The 17,189-nt window shown below is 45.1% G+C and overlaps 1 protein-coding gene across 7 annotated transcripts in view; it reads left to right on the forward strand.

The window, feature by feature from the left end:
- The first annotated feature begins 698 nt into the window (after positions 1-698).
- Positions 699-17,189, forward strand: part of EZH2 (enhancer of zeste 2 polycomb repressive complex 2 subunit) — an 85,135-nt gene continuing 68,644 nt past the window's right edge. The window contains exons 1-2 of one of the 7 annotated variants that reach the window (XM_043508676.1): positions 699-828; positions 2,851-2,916. In XM_043508676.1, coding sequence (XP_043364611.1) covers positions 2,879-2,916 — 38 coding nt within the window. In that variant the 5' untranslated portion in view covers positions 699-828; positions 2,851-2,878. Of the gene's footprint in view, positions 829-2,022; positions 2,088-2,850; positions 2,917-17,189 lie in introns of those variants that run through there. The other 6 variants (XM_038391921.2, XM_043508677.1, XM_043508678.1 and 3 more) reach the window with 6 other exon arrangements.

The following is a 17,189-nucleotide window of genomic DNA, read 5'->3' on the forward strand; positions in this document are numbered from 1 at the left end:
TTTGGGCGGCCTGGCTCATTTTTACGGAAGGCGGCTGCTTCGGGACGCGGGCTCAGTCACGGCCGGTCCGGCTGCTTTCCAGGGAGCTACAGGGCGGCTCCACCATTGGTTTAGCCGAGAACTGGTTCAGCGAAGCCAAGGTCAGAGGCGGGGCCGGGATCGATGCAGGGCGGAGCGGGTCAAGGTCTGGACTGCCCGCCTGGGAGTGGGGAAGCAACAGGCGGAGGGGAGGGACGTGGGGCTGCTGAGCTCCCCGCGCCTCCCTCCCTCCCTCCCTCCCGCGCGCGCAGAAGCATGACAGTTAAAACCGTTACAGCTCCCACTTTCGAACTGATTCAAACTCCCAGCAGCGCCGGAACGGGGCTGCCCCTCCCTTCCCGGGCTCCGCGAGCGCTTCCTCTCTCTCAGCAGCCCCCGATCTCCCCACCCGCAGCCCACGCGGGCTTCCAGGCTCTCCCTCCCGGCGCGCCCCAATTCCCTCTCCCCAGGGGGGCTGAAGGGCGCGCAAGGACTGAGAGAGGAGCACGAAACTCGCTCCCCCCCCCCCCCAGCCAGCGCGAGAACAAAGAGAGCTCTTCCACCCCCCCCCCCCCCGCACGTGGGGAGCGAACTCCCCGCCCCCGGCACCGCCTCTAGCCGCTGCTGATTGGCTCAGGCGGCCCCTCCACGTCCGTCCAATCGGGGCGGTGCTTGGTTCTCTCCAATGAGCGCGGTGCCGATTGGGCCGCCGGGTTTGGCGCTCGGTCCGGGAGGGTGAATCCGGCGGCCGGAGGCAGAGAGGAGCGGAGAGGGGACCCGGAGGCGGCAGCACCGGCGGGGGTTGGGGGGGTGAGTGAGTGAGTGAGTGAGCGAGCAGCACCGGGCGGGACCCGGGAGTGGCTATTATAACCGGCGCCCTTTATACCGCGGGAGGCGGCGGCGGCGGCGGCGGGAGCGGGAGGAGTGGGGGGGCCCAGCCGCGAGGAAACTCACCCCCGCCCCGGAGGAGGGGATGGCGGGCGGGCGGGCGCCGCGGGGGGGAGCGTCCGGCGGCGGGACACGCTCTGCCGGCCGGTGACAGCTGGAGAGAGATACGGAGCGTGAAGCGCCCTTTGTCTAAGTTGGCTCTGCCCACCCTGGCGGAGGGGTCCCCTCCGGACCGACCCGGCTGAGACAAAGGCGGGACTAGAGCCGCGGGCTTGGGACCGCTTTGAACCCCTAAGCAGGGCGGGCGCATGGGGGGCCCGCCTGTCGTTCTCGTCCTTAAACCTCCCCATTGATTTCAGGCTAGTTGCGGGTGCAGGGGCAGTTTGGCTGAGGGGACTCCCCCTTCAGCCCCCTTCAAAAGGCGAACGAGGTTTTAATTCGCCTGATTGAAACACGCCGCAAAATCCTTCGCTCCCAGAGGAGGAGACGGGGGAAAATAAAATTAACCTCTCCAAACCGAGGGGCCTCCCTGCTGCGGGGAGAGGTTTGGACACTTGAGCAGGTCTGCTTCAGCCTCATGTGCTCTTAGCTAGTCTCCCGGAAGCTGATGTTCAGTGCGGGGGCCGTTGAGTTGTCTCTGGGTTGTTCCTTCTTTTGCTGTTTCACACGAGTTGCTGCTTTTGATTCTCCCCTTTCCTCCCCCCTCCCCCTTGTCTTTGTATATAAAAATCCCGAATCAGGGAGGATGTTAAATGCAAAGGCAGTGGGGTGGTATTACTGGCAAACCTGCCCGAAGGCAACTCGAGAGCACTTCCGAATTTCTAAGGACAGTAGTGGGTCCCTGTCCTCCCCGGCATTGGATGGCATTTCGCAAGTTCAGATAGGCTGGAGACTGTGGTTCTAGAACAAAGTGTGTTGAGCATGAGGCATGCTCTTACTGAAAGCATGGTTTGTATTGAGTCATTTTGGTAGGTGTAAAGGGGTGGTGTTGGAGAGAGCCGCCTTTTTATTAAAATTGTAAGAGCAAAAGAGTGACTGGTAAATATGACAAAGGAAGATTGATGCGTGATCTGGTATTTTTTTTTTTTTTTTTTGGAAGTGTTTGATATTAGCAGTTGCCTGCAGTGATTCAGAAACTATTGGGAGTGAGAAGGAGAAAAGAAGCTTGTAGGTGTGTTTATGCAAGTTAATTTGGGTTTTGTTCCTGTGACTTTTCTCTCCTAGTTCTGAAATACCATCCACGTTGTTCTGGAGTGGGAACAATACAATATCGAGCTAGGTGTCAGAGTGATAGCCGTGTTAATCTGTATCAGCAAAAATAAGGAGTCCTTGTGGCACCTTAGAGACTAACAAATTTATTTGGGCATAACCTTTCATGCGTTAGAACCCACTTCATCACATGCATGAAGTGACGATACAGGAGCAGGTATAGATACAGGAGCAGGTATAAATACGTGAAAGGATGGGGGTTACTTTACCAAGTGTGAGATCAGTCTAAGGAGATAAATCAATTAACAGCAGGATAGCCAGGGAGGAAAAATAACTTTTGAAGTGGTAAGAGAGTGGCCCATTACAGACAGTTGTCAAGAAGGTATGAGTAACAGGAGGGAGAAATTAGTATTGGGGAAATTAAGTTTAGGTTTTGTAATGACTAGAGTTGGGAGTTCAGATCTCTCTTCCCTTCAAATATAAAATGAAGTCTTCCAATGTTTTCATTTCTGAGATGGAATTTCGATAATACATCTTTTGTGCCACTCCACTGAATGGAGTTGAATACAGATGTAGAACTATTCAAATGTACAGGGATCAAAAATATGTAGTGGGAATTCTAGTGAATTTCTAAACTGGGATTTCCATATCGATTTCTAGGGTGTAACACTTTCTAGAGTCTGAATGTAATTTGTAAGAGTTAATTAAAAGGCCACTCTTTCTGTTTATCCCAAGTGTCCATATCAAATTGGGAGCCTCTGGAATGTTTATTTGTGGTAACCAGAAAGCATGTTGTGAAGGGTGAGTACTTGTATGCATTGTACTGTAAGTACTTTCCATTTGGTCTGTTACAATTTGAATACTCAAGACCTGCTGATACCTCATGAGCAACCCTGCAATATAGCACACTTGCTTGTTTTTTTCCTGCAGTATTTTAGTGTGGAATCTTGCATGTAAATAGGCTATTTTAATAAAAAGTTCAGATGTTCTCTGTGCGCTTTTTTAATCTTTCACCTAAGGAGACGATCCTCTACTGCTTAGTTGTTGTGAAGATGATTGTCACATCAAATAAGGGTTGTATCTTTAGAATAAGACAAATTCTTAAGAAACATAAATCCTATTTTTACAAAAATTCCCCTAGTAATTAAAGGGCAGTGATGGAAGTTACTACTTAAACTTGTTTTTCTTTTTTTTTTTTTTTAAAGCTTTCCATGAGGTGTCAACAATTGTCGTCTTAGAACTACGCCATATTCAAGATCCTAGTTTTGGTTAATAGAAATCTGCAGGATTTGGGTTTGTCACAAGGATGTTAAAATATAGCTATACTCCAAAAAGTGACTTTATGGAATTCCACTTTATCACTGACTTGCAAATCAAATTTGTTCAGTTTATCTAATCTATTTAATTTATCTAAACTCAGCACTGTAAATTGAGGCTGGGAACTTGAAGGTAAAGCTGTTTTCTTTTCTGCCTCTCGCTAGAACTACTAAAGACTTCAATTGGAATTTAGTTAGCAATGTTGAGAATAGAAACCAGTTCTCTCTGATAACATTACAGAGCGAAGAGGACTGAAATATAGTGCCCATTACATCATTACACTTAGGCAGTGTATATACTATAATCTTTACAGTGTAAAGATTCTGACTATTGTGTTCTAATTCTTTGTCATAGACAAGGCAATGTAGACTTCAGCAACAGTAGAGTTTGAAAACGTGTTAAACCTTTAAATCCTAGTCTAGACAAATTACTGTAAATAGGAAGTAGATCTCTTGATTTTGAAGGTGTTGCCATACTTAGTGTTTTTTGTCACATCCTAAGATTTAATTTGCAAACATCTGAAGCATTTAGTCTTTCTGGTTGTGAAGATAACCTTCAGTGTAAAAAAACAAACAAACGATGTTCTTAAGTCATCATCTAGCCAGACAAACAGGTGTTAAAGTGAACAAAATTAGGCTTCAAAGTTAACAATTTCCAAGCTGATTGTACTTGTCTAGTGTGGCTGGGCATATATTGACTTTCCAGCATGTCAAAAAGCACGCACACCGCTTCCCGCAGCCCCCATTGGCCGGCAGTGGCTAACTGCTGCCAGTGGGAGCTGCGATCGGCTGAACATGTGGACGCGGCAGGTAAACAAACTGGCCCGGTCCGCCAGGGGGCTTACCCTGTCGGGCTGCGTGCCAAAGGTTGCCGATCCCTGAGCTAAGTTATAAGTCTTGAACGTTATTGTTTGTATTATGGTACCAGCTAGGAGCCCTAGTGATAGACCAGGACCTTATTGTGCTAGGCACTGTACAAACCCTGTTCCAAAGAGTTTACAGTATATAAAATATTTGATATTTCTGTTGGTAAATTTAAAAACTAGGGAAAGCATTTATTATTATTATTATTATTATGATTAGATACTGTTGCATTCCCATGGTGTAATTAAAGCATTATTGTGGATTTTTTGAATAAGAATTGTTGCAGTAGTAGTAAAGAGGATAACTTTAATAGAGGTTTGCTTGCATGATACATAAATAGCATCATGGGACACTTCACAGCCAATTATAATCTATGCAAATAAAAGGAAATAATAGGTTACAGGTAGCATTTATAGATGTTATGACACTTTTATAGATAAAATGATTGAACATGAGGCAATAAATAGGCAAGAAGGATTTGAAAAGATGGATTCTGCTAGGCTTTCTTTACAAAACTTTTACCTGCTCAGGCAAAAATTTGTTTAACAGCTCTTATAAGGATGGAACGGGCAGAGAGAGTGTTTAGGTAAGCTCATTTTTGAAGGGCCTCATTAGGCACCAAGGCAGCGTCTGCACTAGAAAATGGAACCGTTGTTAATTAAAACAGTAGGACAGAACCTGTTTAAACACGTGTTTCAACGTGTCCATAGTAGCCACTCTGATTCAGGTTTTGATGAGTTACAGTTTTGCCCTGTATCCACACTACCAGTGTTCTAAACAGTTTCATATGCAGAGTGACTGTCCCAGAGGTCCTGGGATAGCTTCCAGAAGTAGTGAATTCTGGGTGATTTTGAAAGTCCCATCAGTTTGCTGTGGTAGAGTCATGAAGGGATTGTTTAAGCAATTTGTGCTTTTGCCAGCAACCTCTATTCCCCATCCCACTAAACTATTGGTGGTTAGACCTGTTGACAGCAAGCCTAATCCAGATGGTATTTGGGATCCTTGTACATAGGTTTTGAACAGTTATAAAAACACTTTGCATCCACACACAAGTGTTCTAGGAGGACCAAATCATGAGTTATTCTAATGTTGTCAGGGTCCAAAAGATAATTCCAAATAGTGGGGTGGGGGAGGGGAGAGGAAAAGGAGCAGGGGACATGACAGTAGAAGTAGGATTTACTATCAACTTTGGAGAGAGATGCAAGGAGGGAAAAAAGCCTGATGTGATAAGTGTTGAATGGATGCAAGAATAGAAAGATGGAGGGGAAGGCAAATTCATGGAAGAATTTGAAGACACTGGTCACAATTTAGCATGTGTTAAGCATGCATTCATTTTAGGTAAATGTGTAAGTGTATTGCTGACTCAGGTTTTAAGAGGGAAACTTTATACTAGATTCTGAAATAGATATTATGTCTGCTTTCATGGACGGCTACCTACTGAAGATTTGAGATGAGGCAATGTATTCCTGTGAATGGTTTAAGATGAACTGCTACGCTTGAGGCGTACTTTAATTTGGACAGTTGAGACTAGAAAAGAGAGAACTGTTGGGATCTAAGCAAGAGGGGCTGAAGCTGTGACTTACATTGCTGTGTAGATGTAGCCTAAGGGCTTGGCTACACTTATGAGTTAGAGCTCATTAAAGCAGCCCCGGGTGCCCTAGCCCACTACCCAACCACACTGGCAAGGCACGTAGAGCGCTCTGACTCCACGATACTCCATCTTGGTGAGAAGATTAATGTTTGGTGCGCCTTGGCTGAAACACCCGGGCATCAGAGTGAACGAGGTGTTGCATTACTGTGCTCTGATCAGCCTCCAGAAATGTCCCATAATCCCCTTAAGTCAAGTGGCTACTCTTCTCATTGTTTTGAACTTGCTGTAGGAATGCTGATATGCCCCTTGAAAGCTCCGTTTCTGACAGCCGGCATGCTTATCTGCTCCGAGACAAAGCAACCATTACTGTAGATTGCTGTGGGGGGGGAGGAGGGATCTGCTGCTGTCTGAATTTACAAGACAGCATGCTGACATGCTCTCAGCCCCCAAAAACCCACTCTCTCTACCCCCCACATATATACAACACACTCCCTGTCACACCTCCCTCCCCCCGTGCATTTGAAAAGCACGTTGCAGTCACTTGCATGCTGGGATAGCTACCACAGTGTACTGCTTTCTGTTGCCGTTGCAAGAGCTGCTAATGTGGCCACACCAGTGCGCTCGCAGCTGTCAGTGCGGGCAGATTGCAGTGCTTTCCCCACTGCACTCTCCGAAGGCTGGTTTAACTCAAAGTGCTCTACATCTGTAAGTGTAGCCATGCCCTAAGCTTTGACTTGAGCCTGGGCTCAAGCCAAATCCCCCTTCAGTCCACACACTAATTTGTTAACCTAGGGATTGAACCTATGGTTCAAGCCCGTGTTAAGTTGGGACCTAGGGTCTGAGCCCTATTGCTTTCCTGTGTGCACACAACACCAGCTTGACTCAGATCCCAGATGTGTCCCAGAGTTCCTTAGGGCCAGGGTGGATTTGATTTAAATCACTAATCACGAAGACTCGATTTAATCATGGATTTCTACATAAAAGTGCATTCTTGTTGGTTATAACCTTAATGCATATTCTTCACAACTCAGATGTAGGTTTCATTTTTAGAAGGTACACACTATACATTTTTAAACAGTGATTTATTTTGAAAACTTTTCAGATCAGTTTTACAGCTATATCAGAACATGAATGATTGGTTATTTTATTTACCAAAGATAGTTGAAGCAGATATTTATGAAGTCATTGGGAGGTGAACTATCTCCAATTCAACAGGTTAATCTTTAATATTTGGAGGATTTTCTTGCCATGCTGTATTAGGAGAACATCACCAGACAGACATTTAAATTTGTTTTATTTAACTAAAACAACAACATCATGTATTCTGGATTTTTTTTCTTCAACAGAAAACGTATAATATTTTAATGAAACAAGCATTGAAGTTTTGAATTTAGTTAAACATTCAAGTTTTTAAAAATCAGGTTTGTTTTTGTTAACGTTTTTAACTAAAATGGTTAAATTAAAATTTTTTTTTAAGAAACAAAAATTAAATAGACTATGTCAGTCAGGTCAACATGAGAAACTTAAAATATTGGCTTCTGCAACTACTCAGTCATCTTCATCTTCATTTTCCTGTTTGTTCATAATTTGGAAAAGAAAAACAAGCTTTCCTGCTTTTTCATGTCCCGAACGATTTCTCAATTTGGAACAAATTAGTCCAAAGGAAGAAAATATTCTTTCTACAACAACAGAAGAAGTTACTGCTGTTAAAAGTGAGATTTTTCCTTTCAGCAGACTCTGAATCCAAGTGCTTAAGTGACTTCCACCAGTTCACTGGTGTGACTTTCTTTAAAACATCAGCAAACATATATTTCATGAATGGTTCACCCTTAGCTCTGAAGTTTATTATAGTTGGCATTATGGAAGGATGATTGCTGGATGTCCGTGTCATAGCCAACTCCTCTTCTTCAGCAGTTAAGGTTTGACCCTGGTACTGAGTATTAAGCATATTTGCAAGAAAATGAACTGGAGATAGTGTTAGTCCAATTCGTTTTTTTTAATGCTTGTAAATTAACTCTGTCATTGCATATTTCTCTTTTTAAGATCTCACTTCCTTCCTTCCAAATTTCAACAGCGTTAGCAATAAAACAGCTATTTTCCTGCATTTTGTTCAAGGCCACAGAATAGGCTTCAAGGTACTCAGCATGTGTTCAGCATTTCTCTTAAGCCCAGTGTTGGGAACTTTGGCTTTGACAGAGCCATCTATTTTTTCATGATTTTATCATTGGATTAGGCCAGTTCTTGATATAGTACTTAAAACAGTCCACTACTGAGTTCAATCTCAGGTTTTGTGGGACAGTTAGCTTGGTTCCTCCCACTTTTTTGAGAGCAGCTGCTGCAAAGTGGTTGTTACAAAAGTATTTTGCAATTTCAGCAACAACATTAGCCTTTCTTTCTGGAACACTGAAGTCTTTGGCTAGGAGGTGTATCAAATGAGCACTACAACTATATGTTATTAGCTTGGGACCCTCTTCTAAATAATTTCTTCTCATCTTGGATACATTTGCAGCATTGTCTGTGACCAAGCGTTCAAATGCTAGACATTTGAATTTTTTTTCACAGTTTGTTATAGCTTTTACTGCTACTTCTTACAAGTATTCTGCAGTGTGTGCATTTCCTGATGTATCAGTTGTTTCTGTAAGGAAGACATTCCCTTCTTCTGTTGTCACACAAGCACATACAACAGGATCATTGTGAACGTTGCTCCACCCATCAAGACTCAGGTTAACAATTTTACCCTGTAGACCTTTGCACACTGCTCAGTTTCTCTTTCATACACTTTATCCAGCAATTTGCCTGCAACATCTGCTCTGTTGGGTGGACTGTATCCTCGTCTTAATGACTGAACCATGTTAATGAAGTTTGGGTTCTCAGTCATACGGAAAGGAGAGTTTGTTGCGTAAACAAATCGGGCAACTTTTTCATCAATTTCCTCTTTTTGTAATCTGCTGGTTCTTATCACAACCTTATCTGTGGTTGTTTCTGGATGATGGAGATTTTTTTTTCTTTTTGCTTCAGGTGATATACTGTGGCTATGTGACATAAGTGATGTGACTGAAAAACTATCATTGGCAGATAACTCGGAAACTATAGAAAATGATGGTGATCTTAAAGGTGGATATCTTCAGAATCTTGCATGTTGAGGATGGTTTCTCCTAAACAAAATAAGTCAATGCAGTTATTTAAATATTATTACCATACTGCTCATTTAGTATTACTCATTGCATTCACTGACACTCAGTACTACTTTAAAGGTGAAATTGTAAAAGGGAGATCTGCCTATTTCAGCTATTTATTTTTTATCACAACTGCATCTAAAATTATAGTACCATAAAGTAACAACTATATTTTTTGCTCAAAGAATTCAAGAATAGTCCAGAAGGAAGACAGGCAGTCCTTAAGAAAGAAGTATGAAATAAAAAAGTTTACCAACCTGAAGATCCTGCATGTTCAGACATGTTCCTTTCATAGTCTTCAACGCAGCTTCCTCCTGAGAAGCAACACTTCTCATGATGTTGTTTCATTTGGGCAACCAGGCCTTGCATTTCTTTGTTGCACTGTTGTATTTTGCACGCATGCCTGTCTTACCCACAGGTAGAGGAACTTCATTAAAATATTCCCAAACTGGGTCTCTTTTCTTAAACATTACGTGAATATATTGTCTCCTACTCTAGAATAAGAATTTATAATCCCTATTCCATGTTATCTCTTTGAGCTATAATGTATTTTAAGTAAAACTATCTTTTGATAGGTTTTTTCCTCAAAAGCATTTTATCAAAAAAATCAGATTTAAATAAAAAAAAATCCATTAATTTTTTTTAATATCATTGATTTTTATACACCTTGCTTGGGGCAATTTCCTTAGTCTTCTTTATGCGGACGATCTGTGGTACAGTCTATTGCTAACAGAAGTCACACCTCCCTTTGCAATGGCAGCAGCTCAGGTTAGTGTTAATGCATTGTCTGCTGAACACCAGTCTGCAAGCACACTATCAGAGAGCCTGCAGTGTCTCAAAGAAGATTGATCAGAAGAAGCTTTTTGCAAAGAGAGCTGCCTCTTGGTCACGAGATTTTGGTGCAAGGAGTAGAGCGGGGACTAAGCAGCTGGCCTACAGGGAAGTGGAGTGGCAGAGCTCCTGGTTTAGCACAGCTGGAGGAGGATGGCCCCCAACACCTCAGCCACTCCTCCTCCCTTCAGGGAAGCTACTTGGTCCCTGCTCTGCTCTTTGGGGCCCCCCTGCTCTCCCTTGGTCTGCTTGTGAAGGGGTGCCCGGGTGGCAAGTAGAAGCCAGTCCCAACTCCCCGCAGCCTCTTGCAATGGTGGCGACTCCGGCTCCTTGCTGAGTGCAGAGCTTGGTCAGAGCAGGAAGCAAAGCTGACAGGGAGGATGTGGCTTCCAGCTGCCAGAATGTTGGGGGTCATCCCTGAGCTGGAAGCTCTGCCACTTCCCCTCCCCTCCCTGCCGGGCAGTCATTTGATCCTGCGCTGCTGTCTGTCTCTTGCTCCCAGGCCCCTCCCCTCCCCAGGGCTGTGTGTGCAGAGGTGCCTGGCAGCATGCAGTGTGAGGGTGGTGAATTGGAGCCAGACCCAAACCTTCCCCACCGCCTTCCAAGAATCCCTTATCCATGTCTCCTGGAGTGCGGCAGAGGCAGGGATAATGAATTGGGGGAAGGAGCACACTGCACTCCAAACTCTGGTGTTGCACTTCACCACTCCATAGTAGGCAGCAGCCAGACTGAGGTGTGTGTGCGTTTTTCTTCTAAAACCTACATTTTATGTCAAACTTCTTAACAGACAAATAAATAACCAACCAAACAAAAACACCTTAGCTGAACATCTATTTTAAGAATTAAGAATTTCAATGTTTCAATTTAATAATTTGACAGACGTTCTAATTATCCTCAGAACAGGTGCACATGGACATTTTCTTGCCAGTATAACTCCACCTGGAAGTGGAGAGCCCAATTCTCAGGTTAGATGGTAGTTCAGTATAAAACCTTCTGAAACTGCAGTTATTCTACTGAGACAACCACCAAAGGAGCTAATTATGCAGTTTATGTACCTGTATTCCTTATGGGCTCCTGAGTCCCATCAATAGCACCATCACAGTTAGGAAACAGGGTGGGCAGTAGAATTTTCCCACAGTGCAACACATTAATAGGCCTCGAGTGTTGATACTTTGGGGGAGGAGGTTGCTGGGCACTTTGTGGTAGTGTTACTTTGGCTTGGGTCTGTAAACTGCAGTGTGGATGCCAGAGCCCAAGATTTGAGCGTGGGTCAGAAAATCCTTAACATTTAAAATGCAGTGTAGATGCTCAAGCCCATGATTCCCTGACACAGGTCAATTGACTCGAGTCCTATTAAATCTAGGTTTATATTGTTGTGTAGACCTACCATAAGTCAGTGGGCCCAGAAACTTTTACTCTCATCCCATTCTCCCCCTCCCACCCCCGAATGTGTCGGCGCCTCCCTAGGCTAGGAGCGGAGCTGGGGGTGAGGCCAGAACAGGCAGGACTGGGTGGTGCTCCCTCTCCACCCCCTCGTGGGATTGGCCTGGGACCCACTGCACCCCCTTGGACATTCCTCCATGTCCTGATAGGGGGGCATGCCCAACAATTTGGGAACCACTGCCCTAAGTGTTTCTGTAAAGTATTGAAGGAGTGGCTGGTGCCAACAGGCAGTGTGACAGTCACAGACCTAGGTACTAGGGATGTAAAAGGTTAACTGGTAAGCATTAGGAAAATGCATATTGGGGAAAGCATATTGGGGACCTCTAATGGTAGGTGTGTCAATTGCTAGTCGTAAAAAACCAAATCTTTACTTTAGAGAGCAAGCTGTCCATGAAATTGCTGGGTGATTAAGTAATATGAACTCTTTATAGTGAGCTTCTTCCATACAGTATTATGGATGCACTTATGTCAGATTAAGTAGTTCTCCCTGTGCAAGGGAAAACTGCAAAAGTGGGAAATAACAGACTTGTATAGGAGGAACTCATCTCCCTATATTACTGGTCTTTTACTTACAATACATTAAACTTTATAGATCTGCATTCATGAGACAAAAGTTCCTTGTTCATCCCACACATGTAAACTGACTAGTCTTTTATGTAATCTGTCTAATGAAGTGTTAATTGCTTAGGGAAGTGAGATACCAATACTTAGAGCAGTTTATTTAGGTGTATAAAGTAATCTGACTGGGGGAGAATATACTGCCATTTTATTGCAGCCAAATAAGGACATGTCAGATATGGACTTGACAAAGTCATTGAAATGTAGAAATACTTTGCAATTTCAATTTTTCTTCAAGTTCTTTTTCATGTACTTTCCAATGTAGGTGGGTGCTTTCCCTGAGAACTGCTGCTGGAAAGTTTTTTCCCTCAGTGGTATCCATCGGGTTGGCTCTGGTGTCCCTTGGAGTTGCACCCTTGTAGTGTCGGTATCGAGGACCCTGCTGTTCCTTCAGTTTCGTCTTACCGCCTGTGATGGTTGCTGGAACTTCTGTTTGTCCTTGTGTTTGCGAAAGTACTCTCCTCAGTGGACTTTGCCTTTTCCTGTACATAGTTAATTATAGAGTTAGAATTAACAATTTAGTGTTACTTAGTAGTTATTAGATTAGACCCCCCGGTTGTTGGAGATACCCCTTCCCCGGCACTGGGGTATGCGTTGGTCCCCAGGGTTTCAGCTGTGTGTGGCTTGCCATAAGCCCATGCCCGCTAGTGACCCCCATTCTAGCTGCCTTAATTGCTTGGGGGAGTCCCACCTGCAGAGCAATGTAGGATTTGTAGAGTTCAAACACTGTATCATAAAACACAGACCCGAGACTTAAATACCTCCTTATGGAGGTGGCTCTCTGTCCCCCCTCAGAGCTGAGCCACACCGACTGAGCATTTCTACCTCAGTGAGAAGTGCACCGGCTTCTCAGAGAGACAGGCAGTGCAGCTCAGCCTCTCTGGCATCAAGGAAAGACTCTTTATTCATGTCCTGGGACTCTCGGCACTGCCAGGGTTCTCTGGAGGAGGTTTATGCCTCAATGGGACGCACAACACTGCTTCCAGTCGCTGGTGCTGAAGAAAAAGCAAAGGAAAATGGACTTTAGGGTAGCCCTTGAACCCTTTAAGCTGTGGAGCTTAGAGTCTGTCTGCTCTGAAAAGAGAGACATGCCCTCAAAAGGGAGGTCCTGGATGGTCTGCTGTACTTCGTATGGGAGGCCCGAGGTCTGCAACCATGATCTTCTCGTGACGATAGCTGAACCCATTGTCCGTGCAGCAGAATCTGCCCCGTCCAATGCCGCTTGGAGGGATGCTTTCACAAGGTTTACCTTTCTTGACCAGAGCTGAAAACTTGGCCCAGGATTCCTGTGGCAGCAATTCCTTGAACTTGGTCATTGTTCCCCAAGAATTAAAATAATAGCGGCTGTTGGTTGATGATACGGAGTTGGAGACACCTTGTGGAGTAGACCTTCCTACCAAACAGATGTAGTCTCCCATAGCTTTGCTATCACTCAGCAGGCCAGAGACAATTCTGGATTTGGCAGAGCAGTGCTGCAGTCTGCTTGTTGTTGAACTTCAAATCCCCCTCCTATCTGGGGGTCACCTACATTGGAATGAACGTGAGCAAGCACTTGAAAAAGAAGAGTTACTAACCTTCCTTAACTACTGCTGTTTGAGGTGTGTTGCTCATATCCATTACATAACCCACCCTTCTCCTACTCTGTCACATTTAGCTTGCAAGAAGGAACTGAAGGGATGGTGGGTTGGCAGGGCCCTGTATACTGGTACTATGAGGGCATGACTCTAGGGGGCACCAGAGCCGACCTGAGGGATACCACTGACGGAAAACTTTCTGGCAGCAGTGCTCAGGTGAGCACACACCTACATTGGAATGGACACAAGCAACAATTCTCTAAGAACAACAGTTACGGAAGGTTACTAACCATTTTTTTAATTTGGCTTTTTTAAAAGACATCTTGCATATTTAACGTGAAATTATCTGATGCATTATTTTTTGTAAATGTGTGAGTGAGATGGCACAAGGTACTGTCTACACTCAGACCCTTTAAAGGGTATTATGACTTTTTAAAATCTGCACAGTAATAAATCATTAAAGTTTTTGTAAAACCAGAAACAGATGAGTTGATTTATTCTCCTTTATATGTTTACATCTCCATTTACAACCTAGGCCCCTTGCTCTATCAATTCCACTTCTATTGCCTTTATTTCCTTCTCCCATTATGTCTCTCATATGCTTGGAACAATTTCTATATACCATGCAGTCTCCCTCTTCAAATTGTACATCTTTTCATAATCTTCAATTTCTCTGTCAAAAATAATTGATATAATTTAAAGAAACAAACTTTCAGAGACAAGCAATCTCAATCTTAGTTTGTATAAGCATTCCATTCCATATGTCTTATCTAAGAGGGGGGAGGGCATGATCTAGGAAACTTTACATGAGAAATTCTTAGTCACATGAGTAGTCTTGACTTCATGGGGGACTATTTTTATGAAAGATTGCATTATCCTTGGGATTGGGACCTTGTCTGTTATTTCTTTAAAGTTCTGTGCATGCTTTTTGGTACCATACACAAATCTTACATTTGATTGTAAGCCTGAATTTCAAAAAAGAGATTGAATGTCTAAAGTTGTTATATCCCCAGGTTCTATGGTGCAGTTTAAAATTATTTTTTCTAGTTTGTTCTGTGTGGTAATTTCCTCCAATTAAATGTCAACCAGTTGTACTTTTGATATATTTGGCTGGTGCACGTTACTAGTCGTGTTAGAGTAGGACAAAATTTACATTTCTCGAACATTGTGTTTAACAGAAACCATTGGAAGGGGAGACTGATGACAGCTGAATTTACTTGTATCTACATGAAAACTTCTGCATACCGTGGTAAACAGAGGATAAACAGCTGCAAAATGGGGGGGGGGGGATAGTAATTAGTCCTAGGGTTTTAAAAGGCCCCTCCCTATCCACTGAGGTGAGAGAACCGGGGGCAATAAGGTTCAGCTGGAAAAGAGATTGCTAGGGAACCAATTAGGTTCAGCTGACTCCAACTACTTGAGACCTTTTTAAATCCGCCCCTGCATGAAAGGAGGGGGGCAGTGAGGGAGTGAGAGGAGCAGGGAAGCTGCCAGTAAGCTGTTTGCAGCAAGACACCAAACCTTCCCAGTAGGGAGGCTGCACTCCCTCCCCAGAAGGGAAGGAAAACAAGCTCAAGGGACTGACAGAGCAGAGGAGTAGCAGGACCCTGTGCCACCTATAAGGATTTGCCTTGCCCCAAACCTGAGTCTCCAAGGCTAAAAAGGACTGAGCCTGCTAAGGCGAACGAGGTATTTTGTCACACGTGGTGTGAGAAGTGGGATGCGGTGAGTGAGTAAGGCTCTGTGGCAAGCCATCTCAGGGCAGGGTAAATCCCCCACTCCCCCCCAAAAAAGGACATGGTGAAGACATTGATACAGGCTACTGCGGCCCAACAAGAAGCTACCAGGGTACAGATGGCTGCCCAGCAAGAGTCAGTACGCGTCCAACAGGAGACGAACTAATTACTGATGAACCAGGAGGCCCAAGATTGAGCCACCCTGAATGAAGTAGTGAACCAGTTAAAACCCCTGCAGGAAGCAACTATTTACAGAAGATGACTACGGACGACGATATAGAGGCATATCTCCTCGCCTTCTGCGGGAGGCATTGCGGGAGGCCTGGCCCCAAGACCAGTGGGCAGGTATCCTGGCTCAATTTCTATGTGGGGAGCCCCAGAAGGCCTATTTCGACATGACCACAGAGACAGCTATGGATTACCCCCAGCTGAAGGCAGAAATCCTGGCAAGATCAGGTGTGACACCAGCCATACGGGCCCAGCACTTCCACGAGTGGAAAGACCGGGACAGCAAACCGCCGAGGTCCCAGCTATTTGATTTAATCCACCTCGCCCAGAAGTGGCTCCGCCCCGAGACCCATGGGCCGGAGAAGATAGTGGAAATCCTCATGTTGGACAGGTACATGAGGGGATTGCCGCCATACATACGAGGGTGAGTCTGCCAAAATGATCTCTCCTCCCATGATGAACTAGTTGCCCTTGTAGAGAGACACCTAGCAGCCCAAGAACTTACTCGGACCACCGGGGAAGGAAGGCGCCAGAATCTGAGACAAGTCTCTGCTCCGAGGCCCTGGTTTGCTCTAGCGCCAGGCTGGACTATGGAGGGGAGGAAGGAGGCTGAAGAGCAGCCGGAGGTCCCGGAGAGACTTGAGGACTAGGGGAGAAAGGCTCGGGGAATAAAGCCCAGTAGCCCAAAAAATTTAGGTACTGATGTTATGCATGTGGCGAATTGGGGCATATCACTGCCCAATCTCCAAATCTAGAAGAGCCCATGCAATGTGAGTTGGGAGATATAGGGGGACAATGTGATCTAATAAGTCTAGTAGGGGTTGCAATGGTCCCTCATAGATACGCTAGACCCGTTAAGATGAATGGTATAGAGACCACCGTGTTGGTAGATTTGGGAAGTGCAATCACTCTGGTCTCGGGAAAGCTGGTCAGGCAGAACCAACTATCCTGGGCCAAATGCTTAGGGATATCCTGTGTGCATGGGGATGTCAGTTACTACCCGACCATCCCCGTAAAAATAGAAGTTCTCGGAAACCCCACTAAGGTGATGGTGGGAGTAGTTCCGAAACTCCCCTACCCAGTCCTTATTGGATGAGACTTCTGGGAATTTGATAGCCTACTCCCTGGGGAGAAGCGCTGGAAGAAAATAATGAACCCAGGACCCAGGGGGTGGCCCAGATAGATAACCCCCCCTGCCCCCCACGGCCTTCCATGAATTTGGCCAGGATTTGTTCTCCCTGCCGGGAAAACATCGGAAGACACAGAGGGCGGATAAAAAGAGGGGAACTAGGATCTTGACCCAGTAACAGAAATCTACGCTTGTAGGGGAAAGAGGTGGCTCAACGGACAGCGGGGCGGGGCAGGCAATTAATGACCCAGTCGCCGGACCTAGTTCCCTGGGGGTTTTCCCCGAGGGGGAGACAGAGGTAGATCCCCCTGAGTTTGGACAAATGGGGACCTCACTCGGGAATTTTGGTGAGAATCAGGCCAATGATCCAATGTACAGCAATATTTGTAAATAAGGAGTCGAGGTAAATGCGGTCCCTGTGGAGGGGAGATTTGAGGGCCCAGAGCCATATTATGTGATTAAGGGTGATCTGCTATACAGAGTAGTCCGGGTCCAAGAGCAAGTCATAGAACAACTCTTGGTCCCACAGAAGCATCAGAGGGGCGTGATGGATCTGGTCCACAGCCAT

The sequence above is a fragment of the Dermochelys coriacea genome, chromosome 2, assembly GCF_009764565.3.
Source record: "Dermochelys coriacea isolate rDerCor1 chromosome 2, rDerCor1.pri.v4, whole genome shotgun sequence".
NCBI classification, from domain to species: Eukaryota; Metazoa; Chordata; order Testudines; family Dermochelyidae; genus Dermochelys; species Dermochelys coriacea.